The following is a 24,865-nucleotide window of genomic DNA, read 5'->3' as shown; positions in this document are numbered from 1 at the left end:
TCATATATCTTTTTTTTCCCACTCCAGCCCCCCTTCCTTTTTTCACCCACTGCAAATGATTTCTCCTGTGAGCAGGACATCTGCCCGCCTGACTCTACTCAAATAAATAAATATGTGTGCAGGCAGGCACATGATCCATCCAGATGCCACTGAAATATGGCACAATATTGACTTGCTCGTAGAGCCGCTCTTTCCTTACTTGCTTCCTTTCGCGTGCGCTTAAGCACCAGGATTTCATGTTCGGGGTCAACGAAGAAGAATACAGGTTGGACGACAACACCTGACAGAGGGTCTATCTGCGCTTTTCAACAAATGATTGGAGTAACACTTGTTTTATCATACGGATAATTTCTCTTCGTGTAATCAAAAATCAATATGAATATGTTTATAAATCTTACTTTAATACCCTGTAAATTGAACATGGATAGAGTGGAATTCCAGTCACAGATTTTCCATTCGTCCCCGTTAGTCTAAACACCATATTCTGATTAATAATGCGTTTGTGGAATATAACTTGACCAGCAAAAATACAGGTATAATGGTCATTTGTATTTTTTACACACTTGTAAATATGTTGCCTAAAGTGTGTTGTGCCAACTTCCTATGACATGTAAATAACATTTCAGAACAAAACAACAACACTGAGAGTCATGAAAGTCCTGAAATTACAAAGAGCACACAGCCAAAGAGGGACTTTGAATTCCTTTCATTTCTTTTTGTGGCTTTAATTCAATTGAATCAGGCATTGCCCAAAGTGTTGCCAATCTCAACAAAAAGCATAATGATCACGACAGCACTTTTGAATGCAAACTGTGTTTTGTGACTACCTCAAGCTGAAGGCTACATACAAAGTGTTTTCTTTTTTCATTCCTCCACCTTCTCCCCGTGTCACTCGGGCTACATCCCCAGGTTGACTCCAAGCAGAGTAGATGCACACACACACACACACACACACACACACGCGCACTTCTTCAACTTCAAAAAGTCAAAGTTCCCTCATGAAAGCTGTGCAAAAAGGTTTATTTTTTGTCTTTTAACATAAATCAGCCAGTGTGTGGCGCTGAGACCTAGCGGCATGTCTCGCTCCCTCCCAGGGACCAATTTGAAATTTAGATTGTGTGGAAATGGTGTTTGTCCTCAGCAATCAAATATTGAGAGAGTGCAATACCTTCAGCCTCAGTGCAGTTGCAGCCTTCAGCATCATTTGTAAAAGGCTTTGTTGGTTGGATGAAAAAGGTGAGCAGAGAGAATCCAATAGAAAGGCACAAATATCAGAACAAATCAGGGGAAAGTTTATGCTCTTTATTGAAAGTGCAGTGCACTCTTTTCAAAGTGTGAGTGTAAATACTTGTTAGATTTTTTTTTTTTCTTTTTAATGAAATGTGCACGTTTGACGGTTCGCTAAATTGCAAAAGACTGACAAAATGACAGTTGTTAAAGTGACATGACAACAGTTTGGTGTCCAAAGCCCTTCCCGCTTTGCTTCGCTCTCATTGGTTGAGTTCTTGTGCATAACTGGAGTCACACCTGCTTCCTCCTACTGGCTCAACACGAGGACACCCTGAGGCAACAGAGCCGCCCGCCATTAAAACGGTGCAATTTCAGTTAAACAAATAGCAGGAAGAAAATGTTTGCAAGCTTGGCGTTGGCATCTCGTCAACGTGTACTTTTCATAACGTGTTATCATTTGGAGGAAAAACATGCAAGCAGAATTGTGTTACAGCACTCACGTCCAAAAAGCTTATTTCTTTTTCGTAGCTGTCGAGTGACCGCTGAGCCCTCCTGGTCCATGGTCCCAGGCCCTGATCGTTGACCTGTAAAGGGCTCCATTCTGGTTGCATTGTCTAAGCCCTCCAAGTCACCAATCACCTTGAGAAAATAATAATAAGTGAGCCTTTCTCAGGCAGCAAAAGCACCATCTGAGCCACTTTGAAAACCAGTAGCTTCGGAAAAGCCTCGAGTATAGTCTGCTTAAGTCATGGTAAATTGTAAAAACTTCATATGATACAAAACGTCTTTTAGGGGAAAAAAATGGGACTGACTCTATTTAACTAAGAGATGTTTGTGATGTGTAAACGAAACTGAGCACTTTGATAAATACAAAACCTCTTCATGCTAACAAAAGGGAAAAACGGGAATCCTTCATCTGCATCTTTATTTTGATGAGGGGAAAAAAAATGGTTGCTAATATGAATACTTGACTTACGGGCAATTGCAAATGGTAGGATTTGTAATAACTCCTTAAGAAAAATTCTTCAAACTTTAAATGCAACTTTCGTCACTGTTATGTGTCCCAAATCAAGTTTCGTGATTTGCAACATCTTTTTTGATAATATATTTGTGGTGTGTGGTATTTGTATGCAATTTTTTAATATGCCTTTTCCATGATGGTTAACACAAAATCAGTTTTACACATACTTTTTTGTAGCTGTCAATTGCAGAGATAAAGGAGTCAAATTGAAAAATGTACCACATCGTTTTTTCGTTTTTTTTAAATCTAAAACTTGTAGTAACTTGCCAGATAATTACATGCGGGTGTACTTTGGAGATGTCCTCCTGCTAACCAGATATTGCTGCCAGGGAGGCATTAATCTCCTCATGCAATTTACAGTATGTAGCCAAGGACGTTCTCCGCTGTCCCACACATACACACACATTTGCTTTATGAATCAGATTCATATTTCTGAGGGCTGACGACCTCATGGCAAATGAAGCGTGGCTCCTCCAGCACCAAAGCGGCAATCAAAGGTGCGGCATAGTAATTACAAAAAAAGCCAGTCACGGGGGAGAATTGATGTGTTTTGTCAATTATTGCTGCTGCAAGGTGTTTTTCAAAAGGTTAACCTCTTCATATTCTCTGCATGTTAAATTAGGTCAATATTGGTATGGCCAAGATCCAAACGCATCGCCAGTTGAGTGGTGAGGAGAAAGAGAAGATCATACCTAACAAATGTCTCGGGTTATCAGTTATGAGGCCTATTTCCACTTCTTACACGTGATCATATCTGTGTGATGTTTGTCTTCTAATATTTTGAAGTCTATGCTTCATATTAGGTGGGGACAATGGGGTTTCCTGTCCGCTGTACCAATTGCCACCTACTTACATAGCAACACAAAAATCTGTGGAAGCAGAAATGATCCCTTCAAAGATCTTTACAAAAACGGTGATCTGATCACACAACAGTTCCTTCAACTAATTATTAAGAATTACTGGACTGGAACTACAAACAACAGAGGAACTAGTCAGACGAGTTTTCCCAGTGTTCTTGAATGCATCATTTATTGGGCACGTGTCCCGATACTTTTGTCTATAGTCTTTTGTGAAAAAGCTACAAATTCAAACTGAAGCATGATGCATAATGCAACAAAGCAACTGCAGTTATAAAACAGCAGAAAGTGTATAGTGTGTATAAAGTGGATATCCTCTCCAAAAGAGAAAAACTGCTGGTGAAATTGTAAGTGAAAAGTGTTTTTTTATTTTTTATTTTATTTCTCCTTGTCGGTGGAGATACTCCTCATCAGCATTTTTTTTTTTTTTTTGCCGCTATAAATAATTTGCAGGGAGAGGTAATAGTCAAGCTGGCGGAGCCTTAGTTGTGCATCTTTAATGGAAGTTTTACAGAAGCAGAGCCAGTTTTTGCATATGCCGCCGCCTTCCATATGGAGCGAGGAGACAAAAACGAGAGCACAGTTGTCCGTCGACACTTAAGTGTTAGCCCGCGAGGAAAAGAGCGACGCGGGGGGACATAAACCCACTGTGGTTTTAGGAGGGAAGATAATGACTTTGCCTGCATTAATTTCTTCATCAGCCATCTTGTTTCTGCAGACAGAGCGCTTATGAGGCCTTCACTGAAGGTCCTCTGTTATACGGCTGCAGTTCCCCGCGTCATTTCGGCCCTAACTGTTGTTGTCAGCAGTGCTTTTTGCGAGGCGGCATCTGTGGAACATCTGTTTGATGAGTGTTTGAAAAGCGACACCTCACTTTACCTTCAATGTCATTTTGTTTTTCTTGCCGCATTGGCTACGAATGGCCACGTTTTTGTATTGTTGTGATTCGGTTCCATCGCCATTATGCTAGCCGCGCCCAGAGCCATATGCAGAGTGAGGCCATACGAGGGATCATTAATGTTAACTTTCTTTGAGTGGAAGTCAATAAAGAGCTCATTATTGTGATGTTTTACAAGACATTTGCATCATTTCATTCACACCGAATATGAACCTTTCGACACTTGGATCCACATATATGTAGTAACCGGTTGAATACGAATTGCATAAACAATAGAAACTGTTATTTTTTTTTCGTGACTGCTTCTCATTTTCTCGCATTTCAGCAAACAAGACACACCTGACTGTTGGGTTCCTTCCAAACAGTGTCTAACAATGTCTATAGCTCGAGGCCATTCTTCCGGGACTTAAATTGTTAAGGTGTTCGTTTAGACAAATTTTGGCTGTAATCGTGTGAGTAATATGCAAAGCCGCTGGCCCCCGGAGCTGTGGTCATGTTAGTCTAAGGGAGGAGCTGCCGCTCCGGGGCATTGGCGTCCGGGACACTGCCTATGAAAACAGAGCACTTTAAAAGAAATGAGCCATCCGTCAATATTGCCTCAGTAAATGGAAGAAGCCTTCTTAAGAAGCACAATTACCCTTGGTAACGAGCTGGGAAAAGAGTGGAGTCACACTATTGCATATTTAAATCAAGTTCAATATTTGTATCACTGTCGATCTCAGAGGGCAGGTTTGACCAAAGATTTTACAACTGAAAAAAGTTCATTTTGAAATGAACGACACGTTGCACTTTCTCTGCCGTGTAGCAAACAGAAGAATATCATTTAATTGCACATGTATAAAAAGGTGTAGACTCGATTCGCATTTCAGTAACTGATAAAACTTTTACAAGTATTTATGATTTACCTGCAAGGTCTCCATTGGTTTGTCAACCGATTGAGTAAAAATGATGACAAATAAATACAATAGAAATAAAAATGATGTCATTGGTCATCAAGCAGGCATGTGATTTGGTGGAAGATGTCATTTCAATTCAAGATAACCGTTGTCCTATCATAACTTTACATACATTATAATCCATCTGTTGTCTGTTTTGTTTTCTATTGTTATTGCTATTCATCTCTTAAGTGCTATCACTATACATCTGGAGGCCAATTTGTAAGTGTGTATCTTAATACCAGAATATAGACGGCCAATAAAAATCAGTGCAAGTATGCTTCTGAGTGCCAGGAATGCCCCTTGGTGATTCCTGGATGCTTACATATACATAAAAGCAGTCTATATCATCAGGGGAGGATTAGTTTGGAATACGCATGAAAGGTCGGGATGGAGTCGTACTCTCGCCGACGCCATTCTTTTGATGCTGTGGGCCTTGTCTAGCAGCGGGCCAAATGCCAACAGCGTCTCTTGTGGTGAGGTTGCAAAGAACAGACAGAAGCACCCGAGGGACGCGTATATATGTATCCTTCGCTTAACGTGGCCCTTATGAAACTCACAAGTGATGTATTTGTGACAAAGTGCTTTGTGTGGATATTTTACCCAGATGTCTGATCTGGCTCTGCAGGCTATGCACATGCACACACCCACACTACATAGAGAACCATGTTGCGTGTTTACACTCCACATTAGTCAAACAATGACAGAGGACTATTAGTACATAAGACCCTCAGAGCTAATTGTTAGCATCTACGTCCTTCCTTCCAAATATTAATATGCTGCAAGTTTCTTTCTGGGGGACTGACAGGAATGATTGAAGAAAGGAATCAATGCAGCACTTGTCACGTAGCACTAATGAAGCAATGTTTCACGTCTTGTCGAAAGTCAGATGAAAGAGTTGCCAATGTAATTATATTCCCCGACTGCTTCTCTCTGTTGATTCAGGCTGACGTTGTTGTCAAGCCATAGTCTCAACGCCGTCTTATCAGGCAATTGGTGTTTGGTAAGCAGTGACTACAACAGTTCTTTTGTATGAAGTTATGATTTGTTTCTGGGGGCAAATTCTTTCTCTTCTATTTGAGAAGGAAACACCGTTTTACATTTGCTTTTGCCCAAGGAAAACCTTTTGATTCTAGTTCTTCAGGTTAGCGGTGGGTGTCGTTTTTCCACCCTCTTACACCACACAGCTGTACTGTTGTCTGTGGATTGGATTCCATATTGAAGCTGCGAGGAACTGTGCTCCCTCCGCACAGTGAGGGAGGGAGGGAGGTGGGGAGCGAGGGTGAGGATGAGGATGAAAAGAAGGAGTGGTTGGAAATCCGCATCCCACCCATCATTCCATCCTTTTTAACCTGTACTGTACTTTTCTCTTGCACTAACGCCCGAAAAATGAAACCCAAACTCTGGCAGGGCAGTACATTTGCTCAAAATATTACCATGAATACATATGGTTACATTCTGAAATTTTTCACATGAACAATGGCTGCTTGTGAGACCCAACAAGTGTGACTCCCAAATGCCGTACCTCAATGATGGCCCCATCTGGTTGTCGGAGGAAATGTCTGTATCTTCGCTTGAGCCCGCTTAGGTAGAGCGTGTAGATAGCCATGTGGGTGCTGGTCTCTCCGTGTGGCATTGGAGAAGACTCACTATGAGGGTCATCTATGGGGGTAGAGGAACCAGCCAATGGGTTCTCTGCTGTCCAGATATAGTCATAGACTGCCACCTAGTCACACACACAATGAGATTTATTGTAGAATATATTCTATTTTCTCTCCGCATAAAACATGTCTGAGCTATAAATGTGACAATAGATTCACCAATAACTTAAAAAAATAATAAAAAATGCAGATACAGGTTTGGGGGGGGTGTAAATATGTGAAATGATATGTATATATATTTTTTATGTTTATACGCATTTGGGGCTTACACACCTGTAATGCTGTGCCCTTCTTTATTAGGGTGAGACACAGGCAGCAAGCGGAGCGTGTAACATGTTATATAGGTCATGTAACTCGAAGTCATCCATGTGTGAAGATCATGGAACCTCGATCTGAACGTGTGCGCTGGTAAAGGCTCCAATGTGGCCTGAGTGCACAATTCTGGAGGATTTTACACACGGTGTCAGTTACTAAGATTATTGAAACAAAACGTGTATTTCTTCTGAATCATCTCTTAGATGTGTCCAATGTGAAGGAACAAAAACATTCAAATCAACTCTCACATTATAAATCTGTGTAAAATGGGTGAAATGGCCAAAGGATACAAAAACAAGTGGAGTCACTAAGAGCAACTTTTTCAATGGTAATATTCAAGGTGACCCCATAATTGGCGGTCTAATTACTGTGTAATTTGTCTGAAAACATAGAAACCGTCGGAGGAAAAATAACGGCTCATTCAATGGGTCGTGAGTGTCAGGGTCAAGCTGAAGGAGAGCTTTAATTTAGCCGTGTATCGATGTCAGCCAGCACCTCTAAACACTTAGCCAAATACAACTCAAGGCACTTTATAGAGAAAACAGTGAGGCGGCCCTATTACCTCACTTGTAATTAGAGACACTGCATAAGCTGCAAAGCAGGCAGTCTTGCGATTAGAAAGGATGTCATTGGCAAAATTGCATGCGGCGTGACTGTGTGTGCTTGTCTGTGTTCTTGTCTTTCTATCACGGTGTGGCTCCAAAATAGATGATTTTTCTCATTGCATTTAACTGTACACATCTTTCTCTGGGTACGTTTCATATTCCATGAATTGTAATATTTGAACCATACAGGATACAATTATAGGTGAATTCACAGCAGCGAGAATTTTGAGATGTTTTCACAGCTATTCTCTGGCCCAAATTACTCACGGCATATTCCGACCCTGTATTAGGTTCCTTTACGTTGCGTGATGATGATTGCTCGCTTCACTTATTGGCCTCTTATTTCGCAGACTTTATTGCAGCAAATGGGTGAAACAGCTCTAAAATTGGCCTCCATTGTTAATGCTGTCCAAAAGCACTTTTAGTGGAGTTTCTACCCACACTAATCAAAATAAACCACATCAAGTAGAAGACAACCCACCATTTTCAGTCAACTGTTTTGAGATGAACGCTAGGAACTTTATGACCTAGTTTGATGACCAAACGTCTAAATCTGTCACGTGGCTCAATTTCATATTTTCTGCTTTGACTTGAGTTGCTAGTAAAAAATAGAAGCTTTTTGGTTGGAGCGGTCACTTTGGTTAAACACACCTGATTGGATGCTGTTCATGGTTCTGAATGTAAAGGCTTTTTTTGTTTTGCTCCGGTCCGATTTGAATTAGCACGTGAAATCCAGTTGACAAGGCCAAACAAAAGCTTTAAAAGGTGTTTGTGTGTCGGGTTTGGGTGATGCCATTTCATGCAATGCACCACGGCTCTCACGGCTGAGACAAAACAACCGGAAAGAGCATTAGAGGCTCCACACTACTACTGTTCTCTTCTCTTCTCTTCTCTTCTGTTCTGGTTTTGTTCCATCATGGCGCTCGCCTGCTTTCTTGCTTTCTAACAAGAGTTTGAGTGCTCTTTCCACTCCGCCATTGTTCCATTTGATAGGACTAAGTGACTGATTTAGCTTCAATGCCTGCATGGAGCAGACAGGCCAGCTGTGGTTTAAGCAGATAGCATTCAAGTGAGCTAACTGAATTCAAAGCCAATCAAGCTGGGATTTATTGTCAGGGTCTGTATTTAGAAATCTGATAGAGTCTGCATCAGTCCCTTGACTGGCATCATGAGAGACAGACCTCATGGGTTTCGGCTGAGGACTATAAATGGCAAACCATGTTTTCCAGTAGGGGCATAAATTTCAAGATTTGTAGACATTATGGCAAATTGAGAAGGGGCAAGGGGGACGGACGGACGGGGGCACAGGAAGTATGGGTGGCACAGCTGCTTTACAAAGACAGTCAGTCTGTCTTTCTCAGGGTAAATGTGATTTTCTGCTCTCCAAATTATTTGAATACATACAAAAAGGACGTTAGAATCTCCAATTAAGCTGTTGAGATGGATCAAAATGTGCAAAAATTGTCTAACCTTCTCACAAATATCACTCTGACATTTCCCTCATGCATAAACACAGTGTCTAGACTCTGTCATTTAAAAAAAAGAAAACAGTAAGCATAAAGTAATAGAAAATTTCTGTAGTGACTTCATCATGGTTGTGACCTTGGCAGACATTGTCCACAAATAAACAACTTGAAACTAGCCTAACGCCAATGTTTCTTCTTGGAAGGAAGACCCTGTTCCTGCACCCAGACCATGATACCCTTTGGTTTGTACTTCTGTCCCGCTTGGCTTTAATTTACAGTGAGGGAAATAATTAGAATCTCACTTTTGCGACGAGTGGAGTGAAAATGTAAACAATGCCTCCCTGCGGGCGGGTGCTTCATCACTTTGACAGGTGCATTTGAATTTGCCTGGGTGGTGGACAGGCTTGGTTATTTATGTATCATTGGCGCATGGAAGGCGAGGCTGAGGATGGGAACATACTTGCGTGATGGAGGCCAATGTGGAGAATGGAGGTTTGGAAATGGAGAGACTTGAAAGGACCGTTTCCACCAAGTATCCGTTCGGCACGAATGCTTGCGCTTCTTCAAAATAACTCTTTTGTGCTATCCTCAAGTTTAAATCCCCCTGAATGATGTATGAATTAGAATTTGGGCAAACATATGGACCAAAAATGGAGTCTGCACAGCTTTCAGCCTGTCGAATTTCACTTTCCTGTGAACAAAGCCTCACGGCGAGCATGCGTACATCTCCGGTGCCTGCGGGCCATCGAGATGAGGGGGAGGAAGGGTTTGTGGAGAAATGGGGAGAAGGGTGAGGAAGGGTTAGAGGAGTATGCACCGCACAGAGGCTATCTAAGCTAGAAAGGGTCAATCCCCCCTCCCCCAATACTGCCGCCGCCATGGAACTGACCCTGGGTTCAAATCCTGCACCACATAGACACTGACTAAGTGGAAGTACACTCGAGCACATGCCAACACAGATGAATTGGGCTCATTCGCAATTTTGACGTAGCAAGTGCACGCTGTGTATTGTAATACACATAAACAAGACTCATATGTCAAGGTTCATACTGCACAAATGCCCATCAACAAATAAACAAATGCACAAGCGCACACAGCAGTGCTTCCTGAAATACACACACACTAAGTGGCTGGGAACATGTGTAAGCATAAAGCATAAAAGCGCAATCGACATACATGCATGGATAAGCCAAGCAATGTCAGCCATTAGAATGAAAATAGATATGCTATTATTCTACATCTGGCCAATATGTGGATGCTTGGCAGATATAATTGGAGCATCTTGAAAATGGCATGGATGCACACTGTATGATTTGGCCTAAGCAAAGGTCTATGTCTTGTTAAACGCACCACTGGACAAGACAGGCCACCCATTCGCATTTGCATGCAGGAAACACACACACATGCACACAGAGTGACAAAAGTGCAAGCACACTACACTGGTTACCATCGTCTTCAGCCCTCATTACTGTGCCTATCCGGCAAAACTCGAGCCTATAAACATCTGAAGTGGAATAATCACAGCTAAAATAGTGCGACAAACACAGCATCCAAAACTAGCACAGAAAAGAAAAACAAGCAACGGTGGCTATAACGAGTCTAAATAAAGCCACTTTTAAAAGAAGATTAGACAGAGAGATAATATAGTGGAGTGTCTGAGATAATCCAGAAAATAAGATATGCATAATTTACTGTTACTAATCTCCTTTGCGGGAAATAATGCCTATTGCCAGCCCACAGTAAACAGCTCTGCACATCACAGACTATCTCTTACTTCAACACCATGTCTGGCTCACTCTCTACCCTAAGGACATCACTTTACCATTTATGTACATACTGTACTTAGTTTACCTGGCAAAATCATATAATAAGTGTAAATCCTCATCGGATTTGAACCCTGAAATGCACAATGCACTCAGTTCATCAGATAAACATACAAAGAATAACTTTTGTCTCAATAACTACTATGGAAGAGAAGTTAGTTTAATTCAGTACTGCATGTCGATTCTAAAAGTTTTACTATGACAGTATATACAGTTATAATCCACATGGAAAAACATTTAACAAGTCCCATTCCTCCTTAAAAACGATTTAAAATGAGTTTCTTATATCATATATACCAAATGAGGTGTCCTGGAATGTGACGCAATTTGTGTTGAAAACTGACATAACGTACTGATGTTAATTTGTACAAAAAGCCCATCCAAAAGCTCAGTCACAAATAATAAAGTGATACCACTTCAGTATGTTGTCAATATGGAATACATTTCAGTAGTTCGCGGGGTCATCTTTGCATTAAGATGCAGCAAACAGATGCCAAAGTAGGCTTTTGCCTTTGATAGTGAGCAAAAACCAAGAAAGAAAATTGATGGCGAAGCAGCTTCAAATTAATCAGGCCTCGGAGGCTCGGGGGGTCATAAGCCTCCAATAACCAATTTGAGAGCCGAGGATAAGGGATGAGATGCATTCACAGTCTCACATGTGCACACACTTACATTTGTATGTATTTTTTATTTATTTAGTTAGTTATTTCTTTTTTATTTATTTCAGTTCAGTTCAGTTCTCTTTCTCTCCCTCAGTGTCACTCTCTACCTTGTTTTGACTCTCCCACAAAAGCCCGGTCAGGTCCGGGTTTGGTCGATAATCACATTCTCTTCCCGGATTAATTGTGAGGGCCGCATTAGGCAATGCCACTGACACTCCCTGTAATTAAACGGTTCAAAACCGACGTGTTCATACTCGAATATTTTCTTCTCTTTTTGTCTGCCAAGTGAGGGAACCGTTGGCCTGTCTAGAAATGGGAACCATGGTGGTGCTTTTACGAGGAAAAGAACACTGTGCAGAAACAAAAAAAACGGGAAGACAGTTGGCTGATGGCATCAATTCATATGCCAGCGTGCAATAAAGGTGCATTTTTTTCACCATGATCAAAATTTGCAGGTAAACTGACAACAGGCGGAGAAGGGCGGGGCTATTAACTGATCAACACCTGGTGGTGTGTTGTTGCGGTAGAAAATCAATGGATGGTTGGACTGACAACAATCTTTTTTTTGATGCCATTGATCTTTTTGACATTTAACAAGTAACATAACAGAGCAACCAAAACCAATTTCAATGCAGAACAGGATGTGTCAAATATCGGTAGTTTCAGAAGCTTTTTTTCTTATCAGCTGTATTGGAGAACAATGATGCATCATTCCTATTTTTTTTTATTGATTTTAATAACGATTGATTACACTGAAAGTATGCTTATTAGTCTTTGTTTTCCTTCGCAATAGCATTCAAGCAGTGTTTGTGTTAACCATTGAAAAATCTTATGACCTCCTTTATAGAAACATTTACAGCAACGCTAGCATTTGCTTCAGTGATTATGTTGATTCAATGGTAAGTAGTTATGCCTAATGCACTCTGTACTTGCGCCCATAAAATTTTACATGTGACTTGCAAAAGAGTGGGAGGGGGTGCATGTGTGTGTGCAAACTGAAAATATAATGTGTGTTTCATCTTTATCTGTGCGCTTTAGTTTGAGTTGACCACTTCTTTTACACATTAGTGCTCACCGAAGTCTGTGACCTTTTCAGGAACGTGGCCATGTAGCATTTGCCGTCATTTCTCATATTGAGCTCCCTAATACTCAGCCTGTGTGGATGCTGCCCTTGCCTGCCTGTTATTGCCTCAGGCCATCGGGGCCCAAAGCGGTGTCCACTTAAAAAAAAAAAAACCTTTCCTCTGTAATAGAAGAAGCCACTTTAATGTGACATGCACATGCAGGCGTGCAAAAACGGTTTATATGCATGTATGAGTGTACTTTGACAAATACTGTAGGATTCAGGTGAACGTCGAATTGGATTTTTGCACATACGTACACTCAAGCGTATAAACAAATGCATTGACCAAGAGAGCTCTAGTATCCGACCCAGCGCCCACTCAATGCTGGTCGCTTTGACCTACAGCACCTTAGCACTCAGCGTGGTCTCGGTGTTCCTTTGCCGGTTGTTGTGGGTTCCTGTTTCCCGAGCTGTGGCTTCTATTGTTTCGTGACAGCGTTTCCTGGGTATTCTGTCACGGCCAGCCACCCTCTCTGTTTGCCTCATTTCCTGCTAAAGTGTCCAATATGTGAAGAGTTTTGTCAAAAGTAGCATACAATTATCTGAATGAATGAAATAAAGCATGATGTTACCTTTTGAAGATACAGCAACTTTTTAACCCTGGGCAGCTTTTCAGTCTATCAAGCATGTTAACGTTGGAAAGCACCTTGGGTGTTCCAAAATTTGCCTGCCAGTAATCTATTAGCTCGACACACCAAGACAAACGGCATGAAGGAGCGTGAGCGTCGATGCAATCAGGTTGGCAAAACATCTCCGGGCCAGCCCACAAAGCGCCTCTCAGCCTTTTCTGCTTTCTATTTAATCTGTCCTCTCCTTCAATTATCCCAATGTCACCACCAGTGGGGAAATGTTGCTTTTGGATGAATTAGCAGCAAACAAGGTTTGCAGCGGGTAAACTGCTGCCGCACTCTGTCACTGCCATAGCGATGGCTCAGACAAAACACTTTGCGTACCTGTTTAAGTATTTCAGAGTTCCCTTCTATGTACAGTGATCTGGAGGGGGTGACAGGAGACGATTAATAACGTCAATGCGCCTATACATAATTAATGGGGCTCATTACTGAAGCAGTAGTAGCTCCCTCAAAGCCTCCATAGCTCAGATAAACGCAACAGGATGCCATGATGTTTTAGGTTCAAGGGTTTTGAACACATTTCAAATTGACAGCCTATCAGATTTCCCTTTTGTTCTAACATCATGTTATGTTGTTGAATGGACTTCAATTATTCTCAAGGATTACAGTCCCGTCAAGAAATATTTTTTAAATGTAGTTTTTATATACGTATTTCTTGATTAATATTGGTATATTTAGAAATGGAGAGAGTCCCTTGTTTTCCTTCTTTCTCCTTTCTCCCAGCCAGCTAATGAAGGCCTCGTGGCCTACTGTTATTAAAATTTCGCCCTTGCCTCTGATATTAATTGGGTTCGTAATAAGAAATGCGCTGGATTCATTATTTAATTGAAGGGGCACAATTGGAATACAGTTTCGGAAATGTATTTTTAATGAAAAACACTACATCCTGACCTCATCATATCAACCTTATTCTATCTAATTAGGGATGCAAAAAATCATTAGAGTTGCAAAATATTAGTTTCAGCTCTTGTCGGGTCGCTCCTTCGCTTGCCTTCATGAATTTTTACTTTATATTTTTTTTTCATTCATGTGATAAATAGTTAATAAGGGAAAATGACAAGAAATTGCACCCTTGCAAATTATTCTTGAGTTAGGAAAGTGACCCTCAATGGAGACTTGGCATCACTAATTATAAAATAATGACACATCAGCATGTCTTATTTAGATGAAAAATAACTCTGCGGTGCAAAATGTAATAACCATCAATTAAATGACGTGCTCTATCTTTTAAGCAAACTAGTAGCTGAACGTTAGATTTATTTATTTTAGTATTTAACGTCTAACAATATCTAAATGTTATGGTTACAAAAAACTGTCACGTTTGGGCAATGTAGATAATTTACCTATTAAAAAAATTACATTGAATAAAAAAAAATAATAAATGGAAAAAAAAAGCCTACGTTTCATGATTTGGTTGGCCCATAGGTTCAGCAAGCAAAGAGCAAAGGGAGTTAATGAAAATGGCAAACACGGAACGTGTGTATGCCACTACAAATCCAACACACTAAATTAGAGAAGGGCCTGCAGTTTGATGGCCGTGTTCTATTTCCCTTATCTCAACAAGTCACATTTTCAATCACTATGCAAAAGATTTGACATCTGGTGTCGGCTTGGCGCTAATAGACTTCTTGCTGCCGTGGCGTCGCCATGAACCTATGCCTGGCTGTCAAACATGCGGCAGCTTCACTCTGCCGATGCTAATTTCACGTGAAGCGACATTTATGTAAAGTGGAATCCTGCGCTCGTGACATGGACATGTCCACCACACCTTCAAAGAATAGCAAATGTAACAAATTGACTGGCATGTTGATTGAGCAGCCTATTTGACGAAAATGTCTTTGTAATGTCATTTCCACAGACTAATCAGGCAGCTTCCTGGATGGCTTTCTGTTTTGGTAATTATCCTGTACTAATTAGAATGAAGCTAGATACCTTAGAGATGACTTCTCAGTTTTCTGAAATGTAACTAAAGACAATTCAATGATACAAAATTCTCCACATTGTTTTGTACTTCATTTGATCTGGTCTGGATGCACATACGTACCTTGCGCCTCTCGCCATTATAGCCCCTCCATTGCTCTGCCTTCTTGACGATGTAGCTAAGCTCCTGATTGGACAGCTCTAAGTCCTGAGGTAGGAAATAAGTCCCCTCCTTGCCGGTGAGCCTCTGGAAGATGTCCAGCATACGACCGTTGTTGTGAGATCTAGATAGTGTGGAGTCAAAAAAGAAGGAAAACCGTGGGAGTGGAAAGCCAGTCTGAATCACTGTCTCCTCACTGTTAAGGTCACGTGAGGTCAAATACCTAAGCAAGACAGACTAAGCAAAGCTGCAAATATACTACGAGTCTGTTTTGTCTGTCACAATGGCTCTTTTTTACAAATCAATGCAAAAAAAATCTGAAGATACATTTGGATCACAGCGCGCAATGGATCAATACAAAAAAATCAAAGTGCAAATGGAATCAAATATGTTGCGCTTTGAGTAGGAAGCTCTTTGTTCTCACACTGACTTCAGCAATGTCTGTGTCTCTTTGTGTGTGATGCGGTTGCTAATGTGTGGGAGTCCAATCCTGACATGTTACCGATTGTAGATGAGTTTGGAGAACCCAGCCTGAGTCACAAGGAAAGACTCGAGACCGTATTGATCCGTAGATGCTTATCACAAAAGTGCGAGGATTTCTTTGAGCCACACATGGAAGCAGGCAGTCAACCTTGAAAGGGATTCACCATGTGTGTAAAACTGAAATAATGCATTGGCTGACCATCAAAACGAGCCGACCTTGCACCCTTCCGTGGAAATTGTGGTCTGTCGGAGGGTAATCGGATCTCAAATAAAAGCAACATCAAGTCGACGAGGATTTATGCATGGAAGTGGTGCAAAGCTTTGAACTCAAGCTCACCCACTGTCCCTCTTGGGAATGCAGATGTTTGTAGTATCCTGACCTCATCCCATGCATCTCTTTTCAATGGTGCTTCTCATTCATTTATGCCATCTCTCGTCCATATCTTTGCATCCTCTCTTCAAACACTGTTAGAATGTCTCTGACTTTATGATTTGTATGTAAGCTATGATAACATAAATATAAATAAACGCGGTAATTCAGCATGGATGACCTCAATATCTGAAACATGACTGCAACACACGGATGCTGTCAGATGAGTCCTTGTCATATACATTCTACAATATATCTGCTCTATTTCAATATGCATGCAGTGATAGCAGCCATGCAAAGCATTCAGCCTAATAGGATCATGTAAGAGGGTTATATGTTCACGCTATATCAAAACACATTTGAACTTTTGGATTGGAAATGCTTTCAATGTTCCAACCGATACCACGGTATGGTGGCTGTGAAAAGGCAGCTGTGTGATGCAAGTGTGTACAACCGCTCTTGTGTTTATGTCTACTCATTGTGCTGATGTGTGAGGTCCATGCAAACCTGCATAAGTAATTCCATTCAACTGTGAAATCAAAAGGCACCAGATTTGTTCCATTTTCTGTTGTTGTTTTTTTCAGGGTGGATGGATTATGAGTTAGGACTAGCACATGGCTGCGGAGGTGGAAGAGAGAGTTATTCCCGAATAGATGTTTAAGTCGAGCCGGGCCAGAGTGTTGCAAGGAAAGGATTCATCTTCATTGTCAGATTGTCCCTATAGGTTACTTTCATTTGAAAATAGCCGTGACTTTCATTGCTCTCACAACTCCAGTTGTCGTGCTTCTCAGCCACTGAGGACTTATAAAATGGAGCTCAAAGATGGAGTTTACATAAAGCATTTTTTAAAAAAAAGAATAGATTTGCAGTTGCATTGCAGTTGTTGTTTTTCTCACGCCGTAGCTTGACATTAATAAAAGAGTGAGACAATATGACGCATCATCAACAGGTTTTGTGAAGTAAATGGAAATTAGGAACAATTGCAATTTGACTGAGATAAGCAGAAATATCCATTCAGTCCCGTGAGTCTCACCTGAGCAGATAAACGCAAAGGATGGTGACGGATAGAAGAAAGATGACTGCATATAGGAAAACAGTGATGATGATCCCGGCTGTGCCTGATTGGTCCACTCTGTGGAAGTGCCAGAAAAGCTTGGCGGCATCTCCCACTGGTCTGTCTGGGCTGTAGGATAGACGCTGTGACCACAAATTTAAAGTCACATATTGTATTTCTTCTATTAATTTGTAGTCCTTCACTGTGATTTAAAAAAACAAGACAACACACAGCTAGCTAACCTTGCACTTTTTTCCCCTCATCCTCTACTCACCCCATTTTTCTCTGTAATCGAAAGTCACTTTGCTAAGATAAAGTGAACTCCTATTTAAAGTGCACAAGTTATTTTTAAGTGACTTACCCCGAGGACGGCGTCCACTGCAAGGACTGCCAGGGGGTGCAGGACTGTCCACACTCCCTGAGCCATGATAAACTTTGACGTGAAGGAAGGGAGTGATCCAAATATCTGTTGACAGCCCCATCTGATCAGAACCAGCAGGAACGTTACTGCGTTCAAGGTCAGGGGACCCACCACCACCATAGCCAGCTCCTCGCGGGTGTGGAGCAAAGAACTCTGGTACACCAGGTCCACCGTGTGTGCGTGAAATTGGAATCTGGTGAGAGGTGCATGTGTCAATATGTACGCGGCACATTATGTTGTGTCACTGTAGGGCACTTATGACCATAATATCATGTTATTTGCGAGAGACGCAATCATTTTGGACCATCACCATAAAGACTATCTGAGCTACTTTCTTTGTAGCACCTTAATAATTGAATTAAGATAAAATAATGAGTAGAAAACTAGAAAGTTGAGATCACTTGCTATAAAGTAACTATTTTTATACCTGCAAGATGGACTCTCTGTTTACAAGCAAGCCTCATGAGCTCCTTAATCTTCCCATCAGTCAGGAGACGGCAAAGCAGTGGTAAGACAGGACAGGTCTGCTTTATGCTCATTAAGTCCCATTTGATTCTGCCTTTTCCAGATTCCCTTCATTAATCTCAATGAAGAGGTCCATTGGAGTTTCATGTGAAGCAAAACTCCAAACATACCACTGCAGGTTAGAGCTTTGTGGCAGTATTGTTCGTTCTGGTCCACTTTCAAATTGAGGGAGCCACATTAAAAGCAACTCTTTGCTGAATCGAATTGAATACTTTATTTATTTCATAGTTCTATATACTAATTCTACAACCAGATAAATGACACTATGGATCATAACAAAGCATTCTATTTTTAAGTCAGGATTCTTGATACATCTCATTACATTGTGCAGGTACCTTACCTCTAATTTAATACAGTTCACATTATGCTTTTAATTTTGCATAGAGGCTAATTGACTTGAATATGGTTTGGTTCTATGCACTTTGGAAGCCATTTGGAGATGAAAGCTTTGGGACATGTTTATATTTGTGAACAATTGAAGAATCCGGGTCCTCCTGTATGTTTTCTATGGCTACTTGTTGCAACACACCCGATTCAAACATTGTTATCCATCTTCTGCAGACCTTGCTAATTTTCTGACCATTTGAATCACGTGTGTTGCAACAGGAAGACATGCAGGACCCCGCCCACCTGTTCCAACACACCTGATTCAATGATTAGGATTGTTTTCCAGCTTCTGCAGACCTTGCATGTTTTCTGCCATTAATGGATGGCTGAATAAGGTGTGTTGCAACAGGAATACATAGAAAACATGCAGGATTACGACGCTGCAGGACCAAAGTTGCCTACCCGTGGTACAGTGACTTATTTTTCTCATTACCCCTTCCAAGTGTTTTTATTCCATAGCAGTGTTTGGTCAAAAGTTTGTCATTCTTCCTTGAATGCCTCTCTATGTTTTCTAATCCCCAATCACGTCTACATTTTCATATGTGATGTTTTTACGCCCATGATAGTGTCATAAAAACTGTTGGTATGCATGTTCACAGCTGGAGCATTTTATGATGATAAATTCAATCAGCACCATATGCCAATTACATGCTATTTTACAGGTCTTTGGTGTCGTATTGCTATTTAATCGCAATGCTGCTTAAAAGGTAATATACAAGATAACAATGCTAAATACCTTCCAAATAATCTAGTCTACTGGGGTGTTAAAGGTGTCTAGTGACATCAACATAGTTCCACAGTGATGCTATGTTAATGTTGCGCAAAAGATGTGTTCAAAATTATTCATATATTGTGTGTTCTACATTTTTATGTGATCCAATCCTTACTTCTCACAACACTATAAAACTAGCAAATTGTTGTGTTGGTTCAACACGATACAGAAGAATATGCAAAAAAAAACCACTAGCTATACATTTTAGTTTTGTGGGCGTGCATGCACATGAGCGTAAACTCCTTCCCATCCTTTTAGTTATGTATGTGTGTGTATCAAAGGAACTGAACTCACTTGTTGACAGGAACTGCTATGGCCTGGAGGTAGAGCCACTGGCTGCAGTAATGCAGGTAGAGCCTCACAAACCACATCAAAGCCAGAAGCAGCATAATGAGGCTGAGCTGCAAAACAGAAAGCCGCCAGCTACCACATGCTTGTTGTCGTCGTTGCTGCTGCTTGTGTTGCCGCAGCAACAACAGGCCCAGCTCGGATGGTAACATGCAAAGGACCAAGTGGGCTGGGTTGGCCAGCTGAGCAGAACTTGGTCCATTCTGTGAAGGGCTGTATTAAGACAATCAAAATCACACGCAAATTAGTTATCTGGTGACAGGCAGGCACATACGTATATGTTATACAGCACGCTATTTGGAGGTTACCAAAGGGCGAGGCATAACTGGGCTAAATTGAGTTCCTTTATTATTTTTATTTATTATGTCTTTCACTTTATAAGCTGCATTCAAGCAAATGTGAGACCAGGGAAAGTGCACTGGACTAACTCTATTATAAGCAAAGACAATTTATACATTTTTGTATTGACACTTGCCCTAGAATATAAATGACTATTTTGGAATATAATACGACATTACTCTTTTGACTGTGACATTTGTGTGAACATCCACATCATGTAAACAAACCAATATGACACAATTTACATTCATTTCCACTTGTTGTGTAAACGTCTGCTAAAGGTGCAACTCGTGCTATATTTGTGCATCAATGTAGTGTCACTCAAGCAAACAGCCCTCCCTCCCTTCCTCCCTCCCTTCCAGCAGTGCGCTTCCCTCGGCACCTCTGCCTCCTCTGTGCTGCCCTTTGTTGGTCTGCTCAACTATTCCCTTTCATATGGAGGGCACAGATGGAGAAACCGCAGACACAAACTCACAATATGTCAGAGAAGGCGGCGATTACATTTTGCTTTGCATGACAAACTTGAACTGAGACGCACTACTTAGGGTAAAACAGCATAGTAATTGCACTCAAATAGTCGACCCGGATAATGGCTAACTTGAATTAAACTGGACTGAAAGTAGCCAAAGTAAGGTTAGCATCAGAGTGCGACTTTGGGCTTTTGCCTGTGGATATCCCAGTGTCTCACCACGGTGTCCCAGAGCACGGCTGGAATTCACTTTGTAGTGACTATCTAGGGAAAATGGTACAGTGCCTAAGGATAAAAAAACAGAATCAATTGTGTTGCCCAACCCCTCCACCCAATAAATTAGTCTAGAGTTAAATCTGACATTACTTTAAAGCAGTGATTCCCAACCAGCGTGTTATCAGGGATGCTGCGGGGAATTATCCAATTGCATTTAATTGGTCTGAAAACTCATTAATGATATATATATTTTTTCAACTATTTATGATATCTTGTGATGGGCAAATAATTAAATACACCTGTTGCCATTCATACAGAAAAATATGTTTTTCTGGGTATATCAATTTTGTGTTCAATTAAATTGCTCCGATTGTCACGCTGATTATGTGACAGGAGTATGATCATTTCATATATATATATATATATATATATATATATATATATATTTTTAAAGGTCTTGGCTCAACAATAGTCGAGAAATACTCCTTTTTATTTTCTTCCCAGCTCGTATCATTGCTTAAATATCAAAAGTTGCTCACGTACGACGAAACACATTTTTTTGTGAGGCTGGCATTTTCTCTGAGGTGTTGAATTGTTTCAAGTTCTCAAGCTCCTCGGTGCATGCACAAATGGGCAGAGGGAATCATTGAGAAAACACTTAGCCAGCAATTTTGCTCTGATAAATATTAATAGGTTTCCTGAAACAATAACAAGCAAACATCTGTCATAAAAAGTTGGCCACTGGTGAGACGAGATGAAGTGCAGCATGTAAAATCTGGCTACATTTCATGATTGATGCAAATACATATACGATGCAGTATATACTGTAGATAAACTAATCCGTCATCCATCCGTCTATTTTCTCCACCGCTCATTCTGTTCAGGGTCGTAGGGGAGCTAGACCCTAATCCCAGGTATTAACTGGTCATCAATGAATCACAGGGCATTTCTGGACACAGACAACCAGTCACACAAATGCATTGCGACACTATCACTGTAAATAAAGGAATCCCATATTTGACAATTCCCTGAAGTTGAATAGAAATTTGTGTTGATGTAATTCTATTTACTGCCAAAGAGACGAGGCAATGAAAATAGTGATCCCCATAGTGACAAACATTACAAGATGTAAATGTCTCTTATTTTCTTCCAAGCTTTTTGACATTTTTGTGTATTTGAATTGGAACGTGGACTAAGAAATCAGTGTCCCATAAAAATAGGCCTTGTCAAGTGGCATTAAGTGAAAACAGCAAAGTGGTCCTGACGCCCATCCTTCAAATAAGATATTGATGATGCACGAAAGAGGAATATTTTTAGACACTTGAGTGGCGGGCGCCCTTGTGCTTCTTCCAAAGCAAACACGACGTGAAATCTTTTCTCACCGGTGAATTCATTTCATTAAGACCCCTCCAATTATAAAACCATAATAGATGAAATGCAAGGTTGGATATTTTATCTTCCAAAAATGAAAGCATGTCCCTCGAATCTGATGTGGCGAAGGCCCAGAGTTCATTTCAACAGCCATGCATTGGCACGCGTTGCTACATTTTAATTGCACTTTAAAGGATTGTGTGAAATCTGGGTCAGAAGCTGTTCCCTAATTATCTTCCCTGGATACGTTTGTGTTGCTATTTTGCAAAAACTGACTCATCATTTTCACCAAACCTTGCCAGACTGGGCAAAGTATGCAAATGATGTGTCAATCATTTGCGCAAGAACTATCTCTTGGACTGCTTTGGCTGTTAAAAAATAGAAACCGAGAAGCCAGTATTACTTTTCAAAGATGCTTAGGTAATGAGAATGGGCAGCGTGAGGATTACACTGGCGTGTTCCATTTTAAATAGCAGATTAATGCTAATAATTCTCTAAGGGCTGAACTGCAGAAGGTAACCCTGAGAATCCTTCCCGGGCGCACTTGCAGGCTTAAAGCCTCCAGTCGAGGGCCACTTAAAAGTATCAGACTTATCCTTTCATTTTGAGGATTAAGTTATTTCCTGTCACTTTTATATTTGGGCCACTGGCATTGTTTGTAAATGCACTCAAATCTTTTTCACACATCGTTGAGGAACGGCTTGCTGTCGGGGGAAATTGAGAAGGCAAAAATTGAGAGTGTGAAAATAGACTTAAAAGATTGACAGATAATGTGATTGTTCTCTTCGTGGCCTACATGCATGACTGCCATACTGATTATGGAAGTGTGATTATCTGAGGTGTCAAAGAAAGAGATAGGACTGCTGATACCTTATCTTTGTTTACATCTCATCCCTTTGATTATGAATTTGATGGCATTTGTCTTCTGGATCTTTTTGCTGACGCTGCCAAGCTTTTATGCAATCATAATTTTATGGCGTTGAAGGACACACCTTCACTAAGAAGTTCACACCGTGCTTGGGCATGCTTGACACTGTCAAGTCAAAATGGTTTATTGGCACTTCTGGGAGACTCATCATCATCATCGGTTTAAAGTCCGCTTTCCAGGCGCCGCTGGGTTGGACTGGGTTCTCGATATGGCTGAGAATATTTTTGGAGCAAAACTTTTTACAGTCGGATGCCCTTCCTGACACCAACCCAAGGGGAAATTGATTTTCTGTAGGGGTTGACTCCCTTAGCCCATTCCTCTCCCGAGGAGCCCACTGGGCAGTGGTACTATTTAACCCATAGTTGGGTTAATCTTCTGGGAGACTCTGAAATGAGGATTCCGAAGACTTGCAAACAGATGATCAGACTTGGTGGACTAGCCATTGTTTAATTTCAGGTGCGAGCCCATCGTGTTTCCTTGAGATGCATTTTAACACGGTCAAACCGGATGAACTACTGAAGTGATTTAAATGACCCCTTCACTCTAAAACATAGAGGAAAACAACAATGAGGATGAGAACAGCAGAAATGGAGCCCTCCAATTGACTTAGTGGGGAGAAACGTGTGAAGAGGAACGTCGGTCCCCAACGAGGCGAGCTAACTGAGGGAAATTAGGTCAATGTGTTCTCTTTGATTCCACAAAAAGAACACATTGTGTGTGTGTGTTGCAATCCTGTCAAAGTGGGAGGTGATTGGTTGTGGCAATTGTGATGTCATTTTCAGTCGACAGCAAGTGGCAGTATGGCCGTGCCCTGAGATGGATCCAAAAACAAAACGGTGGATTTTGCCTGTCTATTTCATATTCAACCAATCATAAACCTTTTTGTTGGCATGCTTTAAATGCTGTACACAAATCTAATATGAGGTATTTATGGGGGAAATTTAACATTTAGTTTGGCCTCATAGAACTAAGGATCCCATTTGACCTTTTATCTTCCATTTCTATCATTTCCTCCCTCTTTCTACCCCCACCCCGACCACATATAATTGATATGAGCATTAGGGGCTATATTTCAATGTAATTATAATCTTGATAATTGAGCTAATTAGATCTAAATGCTATGTGAGAATGACTTTGATTAAAACAGGTTTCTCACCTACAACCAGTCGCAAGGTTTCAAAAAGATGTAAACGCTCGTTTCTAATGGGCACAACAAATGACTGATTTTAGCCAATTTTATAATAATGATATTTAACCGAAGCGACTACCTTCCTCAGCAGCTAACCAATGTTATCAGTACATTAGTTCCTTAATTGCCCCATAGGGATAAAGTTTTCTAAATCTGAATTAAGAGATGGAGGGAATGGGGGAAAAAAAAAAAAAAAAGCTCAGGATCATCATAATGACTCAAATTTGCTTGGTAAAGTTATGAGTGATTAAGAGTCATCAACCACCTCAGTGACACTTCATTATCTTTCTCAAACAATTCACATTGAATTGCAACATTTTTCCAAAGGAGGATTAACATAGTTACGAGCTGCAAGGTCACCAAATTACTTTCCTTGCATGTTCGAGCATGTTTCGGGAATGTCGGCTGTCCACACACAAACGCGGACAAATCATATTGGATGCTCTTTGTTCTTTTCATTTCTTCAGAAATAATCTGTAATTATCAATAGGAGCTTCTAATTGTGCATTAGCGATTCTCCTGAGGCATACATGCTATTTCTTTTTCATCAAGTTCATCTAGTCCAAACACATGAGGAAGAGGGGGTTGATGCACATACTTCAATGCAACTGACATCTCTGCCTGATTAATTCCTACAACCTGTCACTTGTCATACGCTTGACAGACAGTGGATGTACGTTGTTAC

The 24,865-nt window shown here is 40.8% G+C and overlaps 1 protein-coding gene across 2 annotated transcripts in view; it reads right to left on the bottom strand.

Moving 5' to 3' along the window:
* Positions 1-1,369: 1,369 nt before the first annotated feature.
* The window catches only part of ofcc1 (orofacial cleft 1 candidate 1), a 62,144-nt gene continuing 38,648 nt past the window's right edge, over positions 1,370-24,865 (bottom strand). For both annotated transcript variants that reach the window (XM_037279864.1, XM_037279865.1), the window contains exons 16-22: positions 19,615-19,881; positions 17,577-17,829; positions 17,195-17,358; positions 15,273-15,432; positions 6,467-6,667; positions 1,731-1,869; positions 1,370-1,561 (exon numbers count right to left, since the gene is read on the bottom strand). In XM_037279864.1, the coding sequence (XP_037135759.1) occupies positions 1,491-1,561; positions 1,731-1,869; positions 6,467-6,667; positions 15,273-15,432; positions 17,195-17,358; positions 17,577-17,829; positions 19,615-19,881 (1,255 nt within the window). In that variant the 3' untranslated portion in view covers positions 1,370-1,490. The remainder of the gene's footprint in view (positions 1,562-1,730; positions 1,870-6,466; positions 6,668-15,272; positions 15,433-17,194; positions 17,359-17,576; positions 17,830-19,614; positions 19,882-24,865) is intronic.

The sequence above is a fragment of the Syngnathus acus genome, chromosome 20 (genome assembly GCF_901709675.1).
Source record: "Syngnathus acus chromosome 20, fSynAcu1.2, whole genome shotgun sequence".
NCBI classification, from domain to species: Eukaryota; Metazoa; Chordata; class Actinopteri; order Syngnathiformes; family Syngnathidae; genus Syngnathus; species Syngnathus acus.
The sequence above is the reverse complement of the archived record's forward strand: the minus strand, read 5'-3'. Positions and strand labels throughout refer to the sequence as shown.